Here is an 18,757-nt window from a genome sequence, read left to right on the forward strand (position 1 = left end):
GAAAGCTCGATTTTTACCTTACACGCAAGAAAAAAAAATATAAGCTTTTTCTCTTTTGGATTTTTTTTTTTTTTTTTTGTAACATTATCTCGACTTTCACGCGAATAAATTTGTTTATCTTCTCGTATTAGCTTAATTAATTTGTCTTAGGGATAATCAACGTGAATCAGACAGACAGACAGACGGATAGATACAGACAAAAACTCGTCATAGATTATTTCTAAATCATACTAAACTGCAAAATCACGAATCTAACTCGCTAACGATATATTTTATTCGATATTTAATGAATTTAAAATTCGCAAGTTATCGCGGTATCTAATGAAACATTTTCTCAAACGCGAATTCATTAGAATTAGATTAATAGAATAATGATATTAAATCGGACGTGACCTAGAAAATTTGTTTCTGATTAAATCGATATCTAAGATATTTTTTTAACTATTATTAAAATTTGTTATTGAGTGAAACAAAAGAAAAAGTTTTACGATCTATCGTTAATAGAGAAGAAATCGTTAATACTAATGAATATAACATTGTTACGAACAAATCATGATAATTAATTTATTATTTCCATTTCGATCGATCAAATAAAATTACTAAATTACTAATAACTAAATTACTCGTTAGCAATGATTAAACTAAAATTGTATTATCGATGAACGAGATATCCATCGATGATAATTCGATTCAACTACGAAAAAGAGATTATAAAGAAATATTCAAGTTTTTATAGAAATCGTTTATAAAATCTAATTGCTCTCGTCCTTGATCGTCCGTGAATCGTTAAAAAAATAGAGAAAAATCATGATCAAAAAGACGTACTTTGGTGCAGGGTAAAATAGAGTTTCGTGTGAAGAAGTTAGAAGTAGAAGTAGAGGATGTGTTTTGGATGAAAGCCAAGGGATGTACGGGGAGGGAGGAGCTTCGAAGAGATATATATCTCGCGTGCAGCAATCTTCTATCTATCTCTATCTCTTTCTCTCTTTCTCTCTCTCTCTCTCTTTTTCTCTCTTGATCCCGATTTTAGCGACTCGAATCACCATCCTTGTCGTCGTTCTCGTCACAGTTGGCACGGAAACGATAGCTAAGAGGGATAATAAATTTGAAGAGGTAGTTTTCTAGTAGATGAAGAAGAAGAAGAAGAAGAAGGAGAAGGAGAGAGGAAGAGGATTTTGAAGATTTTCCTTTTCGACATAGAATTTCTTTTTAACTTATCTTTGGGAAACGCTAAGTTACGCGATGTACATAATAGTTAGTGTATTGTGCAATCCCGCGAAGCGTGCGCCACGATGTTACGTACTTACGTAGTAGTTCTCTCTCTCTCTCTCTCTCTCTCTCTCTCTCTCTCTCTCTCTAGAATCCTGTTGTCGCCTCTAGCTTTTCCTCTAGCCTAGATAGAGTCTAGTCGATTCGACGGTATGGTCTCTGTCTCTAGTCGTTGACTAGTCGTCACCCGTTACGCGCATCCGTGGAATTATTCCTCGTTTAATTGAATAAAACATATTAGTAAACAGTGTCGTATTGTCGATATAGTAGTAATAGTAATATAATAATATTAATATTAATATTAATATTAATATTAATATTAATATTAATATTAATAATAATCAATAGTAGTATAGTAGTAGTATAGTAATAGTGAATGAAAAACAGAGATGTCTTCGTGTTGATATAAGAGTCGAAGGAAAAGATCGCCTTTTTTTTTTTCTTTTTTTTTCTTTGAATCGATCGTGTACGTCGCGATCATGCGAAGCGAATCATCATTCTCATCGTATATAATCCTTACGATGATGTGTTGTTATTGTTCTGTTGTGTTGCGTTAGGAGCGGCCAAATTCCTTTCATATATCCGCGTAATTTCCATTTGAAAATATAATTTTGTTTTTCGTCTATTATTTATTATGATTTATTATGAACGCGATTATCAATCGAATGTCTATGGGTGTACGAGTTAATAATAGTGTGGTGTTTTATATAGATATGTAATAACATAAATTATGGCATTGATAAAGGGAATTCTTTTGCGAATGATCGTTGCAATTAATTGTTATTTATCTGTTTCTTTTACTTCGCTTTTTTTCGATTGTTTCTAGATTTACATCACATTTCATTGATTTCAATTTCTTCATTCAAATCATTCATACAAATCATTTATACAAATCAAATCTCGAACGAAGGTTAAAATACAGACTTTACGTCGCGATCTAAAAGTCGATCGAGGATAAGATAAGAATGCTTTTATTACGATCTTATTTTTACGACGATGTAACCGTGGTACGATTTCTTCTCTTAACGTCTTTTCCTTTCCTCTCTGTCTCTCTTTCTCTCTCTCTCTCTCTCTCTCTCTCTCTCTCTCTCTCTCGTTCTTTCTTTCTCTGTATCTCTCTTTCTTTCGTTTTTCTCAGATAAGAATATAAATGCATTCATACATTAACACCAAGTTATATGAAGGATCTCTATAGTTATATCTTTCAATTATGCATCGAGAAATGATATCCCTATGTTACATTGTGAAATTTCTTTGAACCTTGATAATAATAGAAGCCACTTACGTTCGTGTTCAAAATGAAAAACGAAAGAGAGAGGATAAGAGAAAAAAAGCAATGTTACGTTTTATCAAAGAAATTACAAAAGATTTATTTCTTTTTCGACGAATGTGTGTGTTTGTGCGTGTATGTGTATCGAAATTAATAGACTATTATAAAAACGTTTAAGCTAAGCCAAGATTTTACATAACTAAGAGAGAACATTTTCTAGAATTTTCATTATATAGAAAATGACGTAATATTCATTATTATTCTTCGATTGATCCATCGATCATTATCATATCGGATTCATATTTTCAAATCATTCACGCCTCATACTCTTTCGTCGTATGTACGACGAACGAAACAATTTTATCGTTTCAACATTTGTGTGTATATATGTGTGTGTGTGGGTGGGTGGGTGGGTGTATCTGTGTGTATATATTGTGCGTGCACGTTTACATGTTCGTATTCATGATATTTATTTTTCTTTCGCTGTATGTTGTCTAAGTTTGCGTCTTGTTCAATCGTACTCGACGAAAATTCGCACAAACGCGCAATATTTGAAACTCGATATCGACCTGTCGAACTTAAAATCGATTTCGTTCTCGGCTATCAAAAATTATCCAATACAATTTTTTACGATACATTTATCTCTTAGAATTTGTACCACGAAAGAAAATGCAAACACGATTGCGTGTTTCTTTCTTTCTTTCTTTCTTTCTTTCTTTCTTTCTTTCTTTCTCGTTGTTCTTTTTTCTTTCGCATTATTTACTACGTGATATATACATTTTTTATTACTTTGTTTTCAAATACTCGCAATTTTTTTTATTACCATTGTTATCAAACACGTTCGATCCTTCTTTCTTTCTCTCTCTCTCTCTCTATATATATATATATATATATATATATATATATATATATATATATAATATTCTTTTTTTTTGTAAATTACTGACGAATCGAAAAAGTGTTTCGTTTGAGACGCATAATCGAAAGAAAAATAGAACGATCGGAATACAGAGTTCGATCGTGCTGGTCACGCCGGATGCACTTCTTTGTTACGTAAATTTCGACGACGTAGTTTACGAGAGAGAAAGAGAGAGAGAGAGAGAGAGAGAGAGAGAGAGAAAGAGTCGATCATCTTCACGTTCGATATTCATGTCTTTCTTCCGCGAGTTTCTAAACGTTTTATTTTAACATATTATTCTCGTAGTCTCCCTCTGAAGGTCACAACTGTATAATATCGTCAGCAACGTAACAATTGGATCGCGACGTATGGAATGTAAAAGGGGTCTTTTTTCTTTTTCTTTTTCTTTTTCTGCTTCTTCATCATCGTACGTCATCGTCATCGTCGTCGTCGTCGTCGTCGTCGTCGTCGTCGTCGTCATTGATCGATCATTTCTCAGACGATACAAAATAGCAATTGTAAAGTACGCGCGATCATTAGTTTTATTACAGTATTAGCTTATTTCGTTAGATTGTGTCGTGTGCTATGTGATTCCATATATGTATGTGTTATAAATGTGCGTGCGTACGTGCGAATGTGTAGAGTTGATGATGATGTATGGTCCAAGGTCGTGAACACGATTGTGTAACCGAGTTACACCGCGGAACTGTGAACTCGAACGCCATGAATAACGGCCATTTTTCTTTTCTTTTTTCCTCTTTTTTATTTATTTATTTATTTATTTATTTATTTTTTTCGAATCGAATAGGAATATAATGAAATATTCTATTGGAAATTAGTAAGACAACGCATTTATCTTCTTTCTCTTTCTTTTTCTTTCTTGTTCGACGTATAAGATGACATTGATTAAAACAAAGATAGAGATATATTATATTTGTTATATTAAATATAATATAAAATTTTTATGATAGGAGATGATAGGAGAATAGAAGGTTGTCTTCTTCAAGGTGTGGTCTCGACTAGATAAAGATACATACGTATATGTTAAAGACAAACATATATTTCATAGATGGAGTGTGTTCACTTTGGTCGGCATCCAGCTTATTAAGAGAGCTCCGGGAAGTTCTCTTTGCAAAAGGTGCCCTCTCTTGTTTGTGTTTATGCAACCGATTCAAGAGAACTGCATTTACGTCAGTCCGTGTGTACGTATTGCGAACTAGACCGCGGTGTGAAATTGTCGATGGGATTATAAATTCAACGAAATCGAATTTTCCTTCGTTTCGTATCTAAGATCAAGAGAGAAAGACAAAGAGAAAGACAAAAAGAGAGAGAGAAAGATAGAGAGAGACGTTTATTCGATCAATAAGAATTTCAATAAACGACGAATATTAAACGTAAACGTAATTAAGAAAGGAAATCATCGAAGAGAAAGTTTTAATTAACTGATTGACTTTATTATCCTCGAGAAACTTTTAGATAATTAAAATTCATTCGGATATCGTCCGATAAGATTAATTACGGTCGTTCGTCCATTTTGTTAATGACTTGTTAGATGAGTGCATTAGGCGTGTTGCATTCTCTTAATGACCATTTTTTATCGATTCAATGACGTATCAAAAATATATCTTCTATACGAGAATGGTTGAGCAACGAAAGATGTTTTTGATATTTTTCTTTTTTTTTTTTCCTTTTCATCATTTATTTCTTGTTACGAGTAGAAAGGTAGGGTTTAGAAACAGACAAAGAAAGAGAGAAAGAGAGACAAGCCAATGCGAATACGTCGTTCAGGTACCAGGGAGAGTTTAGTTGAGATTATTATTAGAACGTCGTCTTCTCGTTGCGCGCTTTGTCGAGAAGAAAATAGCATCAGCTGACACCATTTCGGTAAAAAAAATTTTCTTTCCCTGAACTTTCGTTACGTGCGAGTACCGTCAAACCAGAGGGACATATATCGTGTTCGGTTTTTTTTCTTACTTCAACGAAGGGAAAATAAAATTTGTGGAAAAACAAAAAGAAAGAGAACACAACAAGATATAAAGTATTTATTTATTTGTTGATTTATTCATTCATTTATTTATTTATTTTTTATTTTTTGTTTTTTATTTCTTTCTTTCTTTTTTTTTTTTTTTTACAAGTTATAACTCCTCGAGAATTATTCCAATTTTGTTCGTTAGGCGAAAACAAAATTTGGAAATAAAAATAGGGAAATAAAGATACATAAGTATTCGAATTATGCATTGTATATCTTCGATAATATTTGAAAAAAAAAAGAAAGATTTACACGCATGAATACACAGACAAAGTCACAGACAGTTAGAAATAAAATACTTTTCTTCTTCTTTTTTTTTCTTCTTCTTAAATTATATCTTCGATAAAAGTAACGAAGAGATAAAATGATGTATTTTAATTTCTTATAACTGTGATCTATCTTCCAATGATTCTTCGAATTTTTTTAAATGGACGATGACAGAAAAGAGGGAAAATCGTTCGAGAGTTTCGATAAATTTTAAATGGCTATTATGAATAATCGAAAAGTGCACGTGCACTTGAGATAAAGAGAGAGAAAGAAAAAGAGAGAAAGACAAAAAGAAAGAAAGAAAAAAAGTATCGTTGAAGTGATAAAACAACGTGGCAGAAACACATTCGAAGAATATTTCAAAGTCTGTTGATGCTTCGTTTACGAGCTTTCAAACATCTCGAACACGTATAGTGAACGTTGTGACGCGAAAAGTAATTACTCACTCGTTGATGGCGTACCTATTCGTTGAAACAATTGGAATTTGTCACGCGATTTCACCGTGTTTGCGGGCTTTTTAGTAGTGTGAGCCGGGTGTACTCTTTGACTACCGACAGGGTGAAAATTTTAACTGGTATAAACGAGCGAACGAAACGCTTGCTATTTTTCTACAGTAATTTTCTAGACGCTCTTGAAACTCGCGAAAACAACAAAAAAAAAAAAGAACGAATTGCTATTCTTATCGATATATATATATATATATATATGTGTGTGTGTGTATAGATATGCAAAGATATATAAATAACGTGTCGTTTAAATCGACTATACACGTAAAAAGTATAATAAACCAATACTTTTATTGTCTGTAGTCTGTGAAACAACGAAAAAAGGAAATAATAATTTATTTTACATTGGAAAGGATACATCCATACATTGGAAGTATACAAAAAACGATATTATTAAAATTGATCCTTCCGACAGTATTATTAAAACAGAGAAGCCTGTAGAAAAATATCATCGAATTAATCTGTACAGTACATAGAATCAAATAAATTATTTCGACGTCTGTGATATTATTATTAAATCGCAGGCAAACGAATCAATAATATAGAAGTATCGTTCAATTCACTTTTATTTCTTTTTCTTTCTTATTAACTCCAAACGAAATTATATTATCCTTATACCGTGATATTATTAAATCGAACGAATTTTCACAAAAAAAAAAAAAAAAAAAAAGAAAAAAGAAAAAAGAAAAAAAAAGGAAGAAACCAATCAATTTTGATTCGTTTAATCGAGATCACAGCCCGAAGGAAATTATGAAGAAAAAAGAAAGAAACTTTGAAAAAGATTTGAAATATAACAGAGAGGGAGGGGATGATGGGAGAGGGTTAGAAAGAAGAGAGTAAACATTAAAGTAACAGGTGAGAAATTAAATGGCAAATAAAAAGGATAAAAAAGTGATGGAACTACGAGATGGTGAGAGAAAACTAGATTCATACAGAAAGAGAAAAAGAGAGAGAGAGAGAGAGAGAGAGAGAGAGAGAGAGAGAGAGAGAGAGAGAGAGAGTGAGAAAGAGAAGTAAAGAAAAGAGCACAAGCAAACGGAAGCGAACGAATAAGAGATTAACAGGGCAGTTGGGGCTCGTGCCAGATGCGCGTTTACACGGGCCCTGAATACTGTAAATGCACTATCTGGTACGACATCTCTCCTGTCGCCGCCACCATTGATGGTCCTCGACGTCGATGCTGCTCCTTTCGGCACTTTAAGTGTACGGAAGAAAGAAACCGAAGAGAAAGAGAGAGAGAGAGAGAGAGAGAGAGAGAGAGAGAGAGAGAGAGAGAGAGAGAGAGAGAGAGGGAGAGAGAGAGAGAGGAAAAAAGAGAAAGAAAAAGATTCTAGCATTTTCTTTCTTTCTTTTTTTTCTGGTTTTCTTTTTTTTTTCTTTTTTCTTTCTTTTTTTTCTTTTTCTTTTTTCTTTCGATGTTTAAAAATTAATGGTTTAAAAAATGGCGGTGATTACACTCAAGAAGAAAAAAAAAAAAAAAGAAAAGAGAATAAAGATTATTATTCAAATTAATAAATTTTCAATTCTGCTTGAAAAAATTAATTCAGATATCGTGTAAACACGATTTTGTATTATTTCGTTTGAATATCTCAAGGAAATTATATGCAGTGATACGCTCTGTACACGGAATTTTTCGCTTGGCGCGAAAAATATCTTTGAATCGTTTAAATCGAATAATTGAACGATGTTGAACGTATAGTGAATGTTGATCGTATTATATATGATATTTTTACACGATCTGATTCGGTTGAAAATATTATTACTTTGGAATATAAAATTTGTGATTCATAAACACGTGTAGCGTTGTGAAAGTTTGTCGATCCATTAATTAGATGCATTTTCTTTTGCATGTTTACCGTTCTCGTTATCGTAGATATAATTTACGATAGCTTTGGTTGTATTGAATGTGATAATTTTATCGTCGATCAAATCGTAGCTTGATTGCATGTAGATATCAAATTTATCATTTTATATATATTTAAACAAAGATATATATATATATATATATATCTGTACATTTGGTCATTATCAATAACTCCACATTTCTTTTCATTTTCATTCAACTTAAGAAAGTACAAATTGACGAATCAGTTCTTTGTTTTCTTCTTTTGAAAAAAATGACATAAAAGCATTGAATTAATACGATCTGATTATCGATGCAATGATATAATTTTTTATGTATTATATTATATATACACCAACGGAAAACCTAAAAAAAAAAAAAAAAAAAAAAAGAGAGAAGAAGCAAAAAGTGTGAAACGTTAAATTACTTTAATTAAAATTAATATTTATTGTAAGAAAAAAAAAAAAAAAAAAAAAATATTGCGAGAAAGGATTTGGATCTGAAGAAGAAAAATAAGGATAAAAAAGAAAAAAAGAAAAAAAAAATTAAGGCAACGAACGATGATAACGAAGAATCGAGAATCAACGATTTTAATGACGAAGTCCAGAACGTGAACGTGATGAACAACGAGGGCAGAGACTGCGTGTACATCTTGATTCGAGTCTTTGACCTCGTACGCTTCATCCCAATGAAGACTCAACCCCTCAACAACGTGCAATTATCACCGGCTAATAACGGGCGTCACATTATCTATATCTTCTTCTTCTTCTTCTTCTTCTTCTTCTTCTTCTTCTTCATCACCGTCGCCATCGTCGTCGTCGTCGTTTTTAACAATATTATCTGTGTGACTTAATCCATAAAAAATATTGGATAAAAATACGTTATTAAGAAAAAATAAATAATAGATAAATAAATAAATAAGATAAGAAGAAAGAATCGTTTTATATTGTCGCAAATTTTAGATGCAAATTTTCTAATATAAAAAAGAAAAAGGAACAACGAAACGATTATCATCGAGACGTAAGATCTCTATTTATCTATGCAACTGTTAATTTGAAATTAATTTGTTATTTTGACTTAAAAAGTTTTCCAAATTTTTCTATCTATATTTAATATTTATAATAATTAGATATTTACGTCGATGATGTATCGATATATACGTAAAAGTGTATATTTTTATGATTGTAAAGTTTTGTAATATAATTGTAACTATATATGTATATATATTTAATATTAAATACGGTGTATATATATATATACATATATATATATATATATATTGTAATATAATAATTAGGTGCTCTATGAATATCGTCACATACATTTTCATTCAATAATTTCGAATTATCAAGTTTCAAAGCCAAAAATATCTTTCTATTTACAGCTTTCATTGCGTTATCTATTCATTTTGTTTCACACTTCGGTTCTTACATTACGTAAAACATACATTTGTAATAATGACATTAAAAGTAAAGAAAAGAAAAAAAAACTAATACGTTTAGAAAAGCTTACGTTTATTAATTATTTGAGAATCTTTCGCAAAATTCTTCTAATGATAATTTCTTTCATTCGAAAATCGATTTTCTATAAGAAATTTTTCGAATTTTTAATTAAAAAGAAAAGAAATATATATGTATGTACATACATATATATATATATATATATATATATATATATATATATATGTATATATTAAACTAGAGGCGTTCCTGAGAATCATTTTTTCGAATCTCTTACGTTATTTGTCATCATTATGTTTGATTTAACGATAAGAATACAAACATCGAAATTATTGTAGTCAAATAATAAAAATCATACCACTCACTGATCACAATTCATTTCATGTCTCGTCTCTTATCACCAACACATCGCGAATATTAACGAAATATCTATTATTGTTATTATTTCAAATTAAAAATATATCTACAAAAGAGATTCTCTTAAACATTATCATTTTGTGAATATGATTCGATTTCAATCTCAACAAGTTTAATCGACAGTAATTGATTTATCAAATTCTATTAAAAACATTTTTAAGATTTTATTCATGACATTTGAAGGATTATAAATATACTTTTTAATTGAATTGAAAAGTCGGATATAAAAAATAAATTCTTCAATATCTCTCTTCAATATCTTTTATCTAAAAATCATTATAAAAGATATAAGACGAATATGATGTATAGCGATTTATGCAAAAATTACTTTTCAACGCGTTAATTCGGATAAATCGTAAAGAAAATTTTTTCAAACTTTTTTCCTTTCGTAAAATCAGATCATTGAATATTTTTATTCCTTACATTTATCGCGATCACTTATCACTTCTGTTTTGTTTTTTTCTTTTCATCCTTCCTCTTATATAATTGTTTTTAATTTTCTTTCAATCTTATCGAACATTGCCTTATTTGTTTCTAATTTTAAGTAATATCCTATAATAAGAATAATATTTAACTTTAAATAATATTTCAATTTCAATTTATTCGATCGATAAAAGAATAACGCGCGATTGTATTTTATAATACAATAATAAAAGCTGACCAAAAAAAGAAAAAAAAATGACGACGACGCAGCATCGGCAAAATGGGCGACTGAGAATTCTATCGGCTGAGAGAAATGTGGCAGAGAATTCCACGAGAAAATATTTGGTTAAAAATAATTGGCCCTTAACGGCTAACAGATGGATGGCCTCGTGCTGCCAGAAATTTCTGAGAGCAAGGTCGTTTGATAGGAAAAACTCCCTCTCTTATATACATATATATATATATTATATACATATATAATATCTCTTATATACATACATAATGCAAATCTTTCATCATATTTTCGTTTATTTTACGAATAAATTTCGCGATTAAATGATTAAACTTTTTCTTTTTTCTTTTTTCTTTTTTTTTTTTTCTTTGTTATCTCTATATATATTTTCAAGAGTCGTATACAAAATAAAAAAAGATTCTATTTTTTCAAAGGATTACATTTAGAAATAAAGATTGCGAAAGGATATATTTATATAAATATATTTCTTTTTTCAATTTTAATACAAATCTTTCGTTATATTTTTCTTTATTATTTTTTCTTTGCGAATAAAATTCGCGATTAAACTCGACTATCTTCTTTTTTTTTTTTTTTTTTTATACAAAACGAAAAAAGAGATTTCATTTTTCAAAACAAAATATTATATTTAGAGATTTATAGATAGAAGATCATGAGAGAAATTAAAAAAGAAAGGATTACACATACGTATAGATATTTTCTTTTTCTTTTATCATCGCGGCACGTATCAGCTCGTTTTGAACGATCCTTTAATTTAGATCGTGGTTAGATCATCAGAGAGTGATTAGAGAATTAATATTTTTATTGTTACTCGATATCGTTCATTTTAATACCTAGTATTTGTATTATCGATCATACATGCATATATATATATATATATATATATATATATATATATATATATATATATATACGTTAATGCTATCACGCGAATATAATCGTATATAATCCTATAGAAGAAGGGCACATAAGGACAACATTTCTCGTTATTGAAGAGGAAATGGTGCGAACGTAATTTTTAATGGATAGAGTTCTGTCTTACGATTATATCGAAGATCGTTAAGTGAAGAATATAGTAACGCTATCATCGAAGCTTTTTATCTTTGTTATCATCATCATCAAACTTGACATAATAATTTCTTTTTCTATAAGATTGTAAAATTTCTTTGATTGTCAATAGATCGTTAATTAGCCATCGATTTATATATATATATATATATATATATATATATATATATATATATATATAATTACTATATCTTATATATACATTATATATTTGCATTATATATTATGTATATTTAAATGATTATTAAAAAATAAATATATATTAATAATGTAGTAATATATATATATAATATAAATAACAATTAATAATATATAATTTTATATATTTATGTACCATTATCTATGAAAATGGCATAAATCAAAAATATGTAAAAATGATATTTATCACTTCGTATTACATCGTTTTTAAATAATAATAATGATGATGATGATGATGATGATGATGATGATGATGATACTAATAATAATACTAATAATAATAATAATAATAATATGAAACCATTCGGAAGAAAAGTAATAATAATACAACTTCAGTTACTTTCGTAATTAGCAACTCATTATATCAAAAGTAATCGTGCAAATGTCAAATGAAAATCGTCGCATAAAATTAACACTTCTATTTCGATTTGTGAAAATTTCTTTACGGTTTTAAAACCGTGCCAAATGCGTGGCTCGTTGCTTAATTAGAAACGGAATAGTCTGTGTTAGATGAGAGTGTAATAGTTTTAAGGTTAAGGTCTACACATGAAGAGAGACGTTGCAAAATTCAATGCACTCGAATATTTGGCTAACCTAACCTCTCTTCTTCTTCTCCTCTTTCTTTTTCTTCTCTTTACCCCCTTCGCCATCTTTGTTTGATCTCGTTCCAGGTAGATGTTAGAGAAAAAGAGAAAGAGAGAAAATGTCGTACAAGGTACATATGTATGTACATGTAAATTTAGAGTCTCTTCCTTCGACAACGTACATACATACATACATATACACACACACATATATATACACGCAATATATAATATATATTATATATTATATATATGCATACATGTACAAATATATGTACAATCGTAATATCACGATTGTGTAATCGTTACGAATCATTTCGATCGTTACGTTCGTACAATTATATGGCCGCAGTCGAACGAACGGTAACCGTTGTTACTTAACCTTCTTGACGTACGAATTGAGGTTAATTGCGGGGTAAAATAATTTTCGTGATACCCCTCTCACATATTTTCTTGTTATTCTATCAGTTATCTTGTTATTGTTGTATTTCTTTATCTTTTTCATCCTCATCTTATGATGAATTTGCATTCCTCGTCTTCTTTTTGTCTCTCTTTTTTTCTCGTGAAAAAAAAAATATGGCGGAGGAAGGAATACTCACTTCGTATAATTATATATGTAGCTTTATAGCTTATATTTATATATGTTAAAATAAAATAAACGTTTATATATATATATACACATATATACATACATACATACATACATACATCATGGATTATATTTAATTATACATACATACATGCGTGTATGCATGTGTACATAAAAAAAAAACGTGTATACATGTATATGAATGAGAAATGAGTATAGAAAATGAGTAGAAAATAAAGTGATGATATTATAAATATCCTACTAACAAATAAAATAACGTAGGAACTTGTTCGAATAGTCTGTTACAGGTAACGACAGAGAAGAAAGATGAGCAACGTGTGTGACAAGAAAATTTCGATGAGAAAGATAAATTTCACTTTGAAATAGGAGGACAATTTTCATTTCATTGCGATCGGCATGTTGGCAGTGTGGTTAGCTGGTTGTGTGGATAAAATTATAATCACGACCGCTATCGGCACTGCAATTATGACGTTCGCAAATTGGCGCCGAATGGAGAAAGCTCATTAACCATGATAAAAATTAATGTTTTTTTCATGAAAAAAGAAATAAAAAAGAAGGATAATGTGATCACACAGATTTGAAAAAAAAATATATGTCCGGTTTAAAGTATCTTATTATTATATTAGGAACGATATTTGTTACTAAAAAGAATTCTTAGCTTTGTATTTCTAATATATAAATAATAATAATAATAATAATAATAATAATGTTATTAATAATATTATATTTAACAATGATATAAATATATTAGAAAGATAAGTTAGGAATATGAATATACTTCGAATAATAATTGTATTAAAAAATCATCATATTTAATTTTATAATACTATTTTGAACATTTAGAGAGAATGAGAGAGAAAGAGAGAGAGAGATTATAAAGATGAATATACTAAATAATAAAAATTAATTATATACAAATATCTTACTATTTTATAATATTATTATTAAACGCGTTAAAGAAGGACATTAGAAAGATAAATATATCTTAGATATTAGATATTGATGATATCAAAAAATTATCATATTCAATATTTTATAACATTATTTTAAACAAATTATATATATACATACACACACACACACACACACACACACACACACAGAGGAATCTGTTAGAAAAATAAATATATCTTAAACATTAAATATTCATGGTATTATATTCAATATTTTGAATTTTGAAAGACACACCTGATTTTCGTTTTCTTTCTTTTTCAGATCTGCCTACGTATCTTTCGGTGGATTATTAATGAGACTGCAGGGTGACGCAAATAACTTACATGGTTTCGAGATTGATCAACATATGTACCTGCTCATGAAGAAACTTGCATTTTAAGTTACGTTTACTATTAAATAGATTACTAAATAGATCAAACTTATCGACGAAGATTTTTATCTTCTCGTTCTTTGAAAAGACTTTACAATTTTTTATTGACTGAAATAAAGTATACATGAAAGATTGTTATTCATTCGTTGTTTTTATTCCTTTTTTTTTTTATTTTGCATTTATTTAAAAGAATATTTTTGCATTCGTAAGATCTCACATTGGTAAGATCTGGTATTTTTTTTTTTTTTTTTTATCAATAAAATGTTTGGCTATTACAGGTAATATAGCATGAACTGATTTTATAATTTTTATATGCATTTTATATACAACAAAATTATATTCAATTTATTTTATTCTATATATAATGTATATTATCTATTTAAAAAAATACATCTATCGCAATTCAAAAGTTAATTATTATTCGTATTGAAAACGTAAGTATTTACGAACGTTTGAAAAGGTCGATGCAATTTAAAACGACAGATTCAATCATCGATGACGAAATCATTTCTAAAGATTTAAGCAATACTAATATAGTCGAATTAAATTCACATTTGATATGAATAGATGATACAAAATGATTCACGCAATGAACGTACCATTGTAGGCTTTTAATAGTGTTGGATTAGAACAACGTCATACTTTGAAACGTTTGGCATTTAAAACGCATCGTGGCTATTTACACACTTAAATGTTTGGCAATGAATACATCAATTTGTCAATAACGTACGTATGCATTTCATGAATCAAAAATAGATCAAAATTAGAAAAAAAAAAAAAATAACGTCCATCTCATTTTATTAAGTAATTATATATAATTATATATAAAAGAATACTTCTGTGTTATAATTAGATGATTTACTTTCATTAACCATAAAATATTGCAACTAAGATGAACTCTATTTAAAAAAAAAAAATAAAAAAAAATAAAAAACAGAACTAAATAAAAATCGAATATTAAACAACATTTTGTAAACAATTACACACAATCATTCCTTCAGGTTAATCCTCTATAATTCAAATTTGTTTTAACGTCAGCACAATAATTATACAATGAAAAAGTAATACAGTATTAATTATACAGCATTAATTGTACTATACTAAATATAAAATGTATACTTTAATAAAGCATAAACAAATTACGGACGTAATAGAACAATTAAGTAAATGCCAATAGAATGAAATAAAACTTACAGTTGCAAAAGAAATCAATAAATAAAAAAAGAAAGAAAATATAATTGAAAGAAGTTACACAATGACGTTGTTATAGAGGGTTCATTAAATTCATATTTATATTATCATTTATTAATTTTTTCGTTTTCTCGCGCATAACTTTTAAACATAGTACATTTGAACGTTTTCATTAAATTCTTAAACATAGAACAGTAGACGTCGTTTCATCGTTGGAACAACATGCGAAGTAAAGATATTTTTACCTTGCGCAACGATGGCATTGGAAAACGAAGGCGATAGCGTGTACGGTTCTCGAGCTTGCGTATAAATTTTGGACGTTCACCAAGTTCGTCCTGATGGTGATCATCGTGATGGTCGTCGCGTCGTCGTCGTCGTCGTCGTCGTCATCGTCGTCGTCGTCGTGTTGTTGTCGTTGTCAACGACGCATGCTCGTCAACGACAATAAACGCCAGGGAGCGCTCGGTACTAATAAACGTTCTACCAGAGCCACAAAAATAGGTACCAGGCACCACCATATATACATTGCCATCTTAACATGGCAGTCATCTTTGGTAACGAGTTCTTAGACGAGAGAACTTTGAAATCTGCACACTACTTGCAATCTGTCAACCGAGTTGGTACAGTTCCAGGCCACGTATCTAACAACCGTATCGGTCTTTCGGATTTTAGAAAAATCTTTTTTAACAAACTTATGTTTAAAAAACGAAAATAAAACGTTATATATATATATATATATGTGTGTGTGTGTTGTGTGTGTACATATATTTTGTTTTATTTTGTAATGATCATTATAGAAAATTTGATCAATTTAAAATATCGTAGGATTGAAATATATATGACGTAAGAATAATAGTATCGTAAAACTGTCGATTAAACAGATCTGAGTCAGTATTTTTATCAATAGCTTAATAGAGAAAATCTATTTCGATATCGAATCAATCACTATTTTGGAGAACAAATGAAACGGCAGCAATTGTTTTTTTTTTTTTTTACTAAATTAATCGTAATGAAACAAATTGTAGATGAAAAGGAAATGAGAACTAATTTATGTAATTAAACTCGTACTATTCGTGACCTTGTAACTCGACGATAAATGAGCTGATGTTGTGCTACGGTACTACGATATGTATACAAGAGCAAGTTGTAAACCTAAGATGGCCGACGAACTAATCATTATGTAACGCAATGCGCCAAGATGGCCGTCACTTAATAAGGGTCCGATCCTAAATAGATTGGCCCAATGACACATAATTCGCTTTATCTACTCGCGGCATCGCGTTGCGTAATACCGGTGGGCTCTACTACGAGAACAAATTGAACAAGGATAAAATAATCGATATCGTTATTATAGACCGATATTAACGCCAGCTAATAATTTCACTCGTCGAATAGTACGCTATTTACTCATCTAATAATTTTAGCAGTTAATTTAAATTTCTTCGATCATAACGTGTAAAGTTATAACAGTATATATTTCATTAATGGTTATTATTAATGATTATTACTTGCAAACTTGTTTATGTTGAACTTTTGTATTTCTTTCATACGAGGTTAAGTTTAGTTGTTATAATAACTCGTAAACATTGATCAAACGATGTACAAACAGCTAATCCTTGTTTATCTGGACTCCAATCCAAGGCACTAATTGGTTGAGTTGAAAGAGAATTATTTTGAAGTAGACTTACACTTCCAATAACACCTTGCTCTATACCATCCGCATCAACCTGCTTTCGTTTCTCTGGATAATTACTAAAAAATCAAAATATTTAGATTGCGATAATAAGCATTAAAAAGAAGAAAAATATAAGGTTTTACATTCACACTTACTATTTCCAAAGACAGAGAGAACCATCTCCACCTCCGGTTGCAAATATTTCTCGATTTTGTGGTAAATGCTTGACCATCCATATCGTTGATTTGTGTGCCTGAATAAGTCAGGCAAATAATTAATTATATTTCATTTTACTCTTGAAAAATATTTTCTTACCTTTTCTACTAGATAAGCATAACCTTTCTTTGGATGCTGCGTTTTCAAATCGAATAAATAAAATTTAGCCTCAAGAGTAGTTGCGACTAATTTGTTCATAGGAATATCCTTCCTATCATATTCAATGCCGCAAACACCATTCTTGAGATTACTCTCCCATCTAAGAGACATAGCTTTTAAATCAAACATTTTGATATCTCCGTTGTCATAACCAGCTGCAACAGTTCTTTCTTCAGAGTTGTAAGAATTACCGAAGGCAACTGTCCAACAATCTCTACGACTCTCTCCTTCTTTAGGTTCCATTACAGCTACCGGTCGACTTTTTTGTCTTGGATCCCATACTTTAACGCTACCATCGCGTGATCCTGTTACTAACTCAGGTGCTCCGCAACCAATGCTGTGACCAGCTACGCCAGAAACAGCATTTATAATATCCTCGTGAGCATTAGCCGTATAAAGCGGTATTGAAGGATCTTCGAGATTGTATATATTAAGTTTACCCTGAAATAATAATTAATGAAATAACTTGAAATTTTTAAATATATAAATAAATTATACAAAACCAACGAATATATAATCTGTATATATGTCTGAATCATGATTCAGAAATAGTGGAACAATTTTTAAAACTCACGTGTTATTACAATGAGCTAGCAGTTCTATCAGATGTACCTTGAAATCACCAACTGCTAAGTGTCTGTCTCGTAAACTCGAAGCGTTAAACGTTCCACATTTAACTGGATTTGAGCGTTCAATATCCTTAATATGTTTTAATTCACCACTTGATACTTCATAAATTTGTATAATGCCGGTACCACGAGGTCGAGAGCCCATAACCACAAACTTTGCACTACACGGAATCCATTTGGTGTCAAATAAAGAATAATCGACGGATTTTTCAATATGACAAATTATTTGTGGTTTTGATAATTTCTCCATAGCTTAATTTGTAACTTTATCTTTTGGTTATAGCTACGCCAAGTTGACAGTTCGTCTAAGAATTACAGTATCGATATAAACAAGACTAAACGCCATCTGTTGTCTGCGTTACGAATTAACGTAGTTTCTCTCCTTTAATACACAAGCATTAAAAAGTATTTGATACTTATTAAGTTACAAATAAAATTAAATAAAGTATTAAAGAGTTTGTATTGTTAAAA

The 18,757-nt window shown here is 29.7% G+C and overlaps 2 protein-coding genes across 5 annotated transcripts in view; one reads left to right on the plus strand and one right to left on the minus strand.

The window, feature by feature from the left end:
- The window catches only part of LOC122633401 (DNA-directed RNA polymerases I, II, and III subunit RPABC3), a 68,429-nt gene extending 53,875 nt beyond the window's left edge, over positions 1–14,554 (plus strand). For all 3 annotated transcript variants that reach the window (XM_043821229.1, XM_043821230.1, XM_043821231.1), the window contains exon 4: positions 14,308–14,554. In XM_043821229.1, the coding sequence (XP_043677164.1) occupies positions 14,308–14,425 (118 nt within the window). In that variant the 3' untranslated portion in view covers positions 14,426–14,554. The remainder of the gene's footprint in view (positions 1–14,307) is intronic.
- Positions 14,555–15,414: 860 nt separating this feature from the next.
- LOC122633400 (dynein axonemal assembly factor 10) lies at positions 15,415–18,736 on the minus strand. 2 transcript variants are annotated; one of them, XM_043821227.1, is made up of 5 exons: positions 18,270–18,736; positions 17,598–18,098; positions 17,438–17,535; positions 17,116–17,359; positions 15,415–16,265 (listed from the first exon to the last, which is right to left on the minus strand). In XM_043821227.1, exons 1-4 carry the CDS (start codon positions 18,534–18,536, stop codon positions 17,152–17,154), a joined length of 1,074 nt encoding a protein of 357 aa, XP_043677162.1. In that variant the 5' UTR covers positions 18,537–18,736; the 3' UTR covers positions 15,415–16,265; positions 17,116–17,151. The 2 variants fall into 2 exon arrangements, with proteins under 2 accessions (XP_043677162.1, XP_043677161.1); XM_043821226.1 differs by having other exon boundaries at positions 15,415–17,359.
- Between the last annotated feature and the right edge of the window lie 21 nt (positions 18,737–18,757).

This window comes from Vespula pensylvanica, chromosome 12 (genome assembly GCF_014466175.1).
Source record: "Vespula pensylvanica isolate Volc-1 chromosome 12, ASM1446617v1, whole genome shotgun sequence".
Taxonomy (NCBI): Eukaryota; Metazoa; Arthropoda; class Insecta; order Hymenoptera; family Vespidae; genus Vespula; species Vespula pensylvanica.

Bases quoted from the DNA above. Each gene is read 5' to 3' on its own strand.
- LOC122633400 (XM_043821227.1), bottom strand. From the start codon at position 18,536: ATGGAGAAATTATCAAAACCACAAATAATTTGTCATATTGAAAAATCC. The intron at 18,099-18,269 runs GTACATCTGATA...TTATTATTTCAG, and splicing joins TAGCAGTTGGTGATTTCAAG to GGTAAACTTAATATATACAA. The intron at 17,360-17,437 runs GTAAGTGTGAAT...TTGATTTTTTAG, and splicing joins TCTCTCTGTCTTTGGAAATA to TAATTATCCAGAGAAACGAA.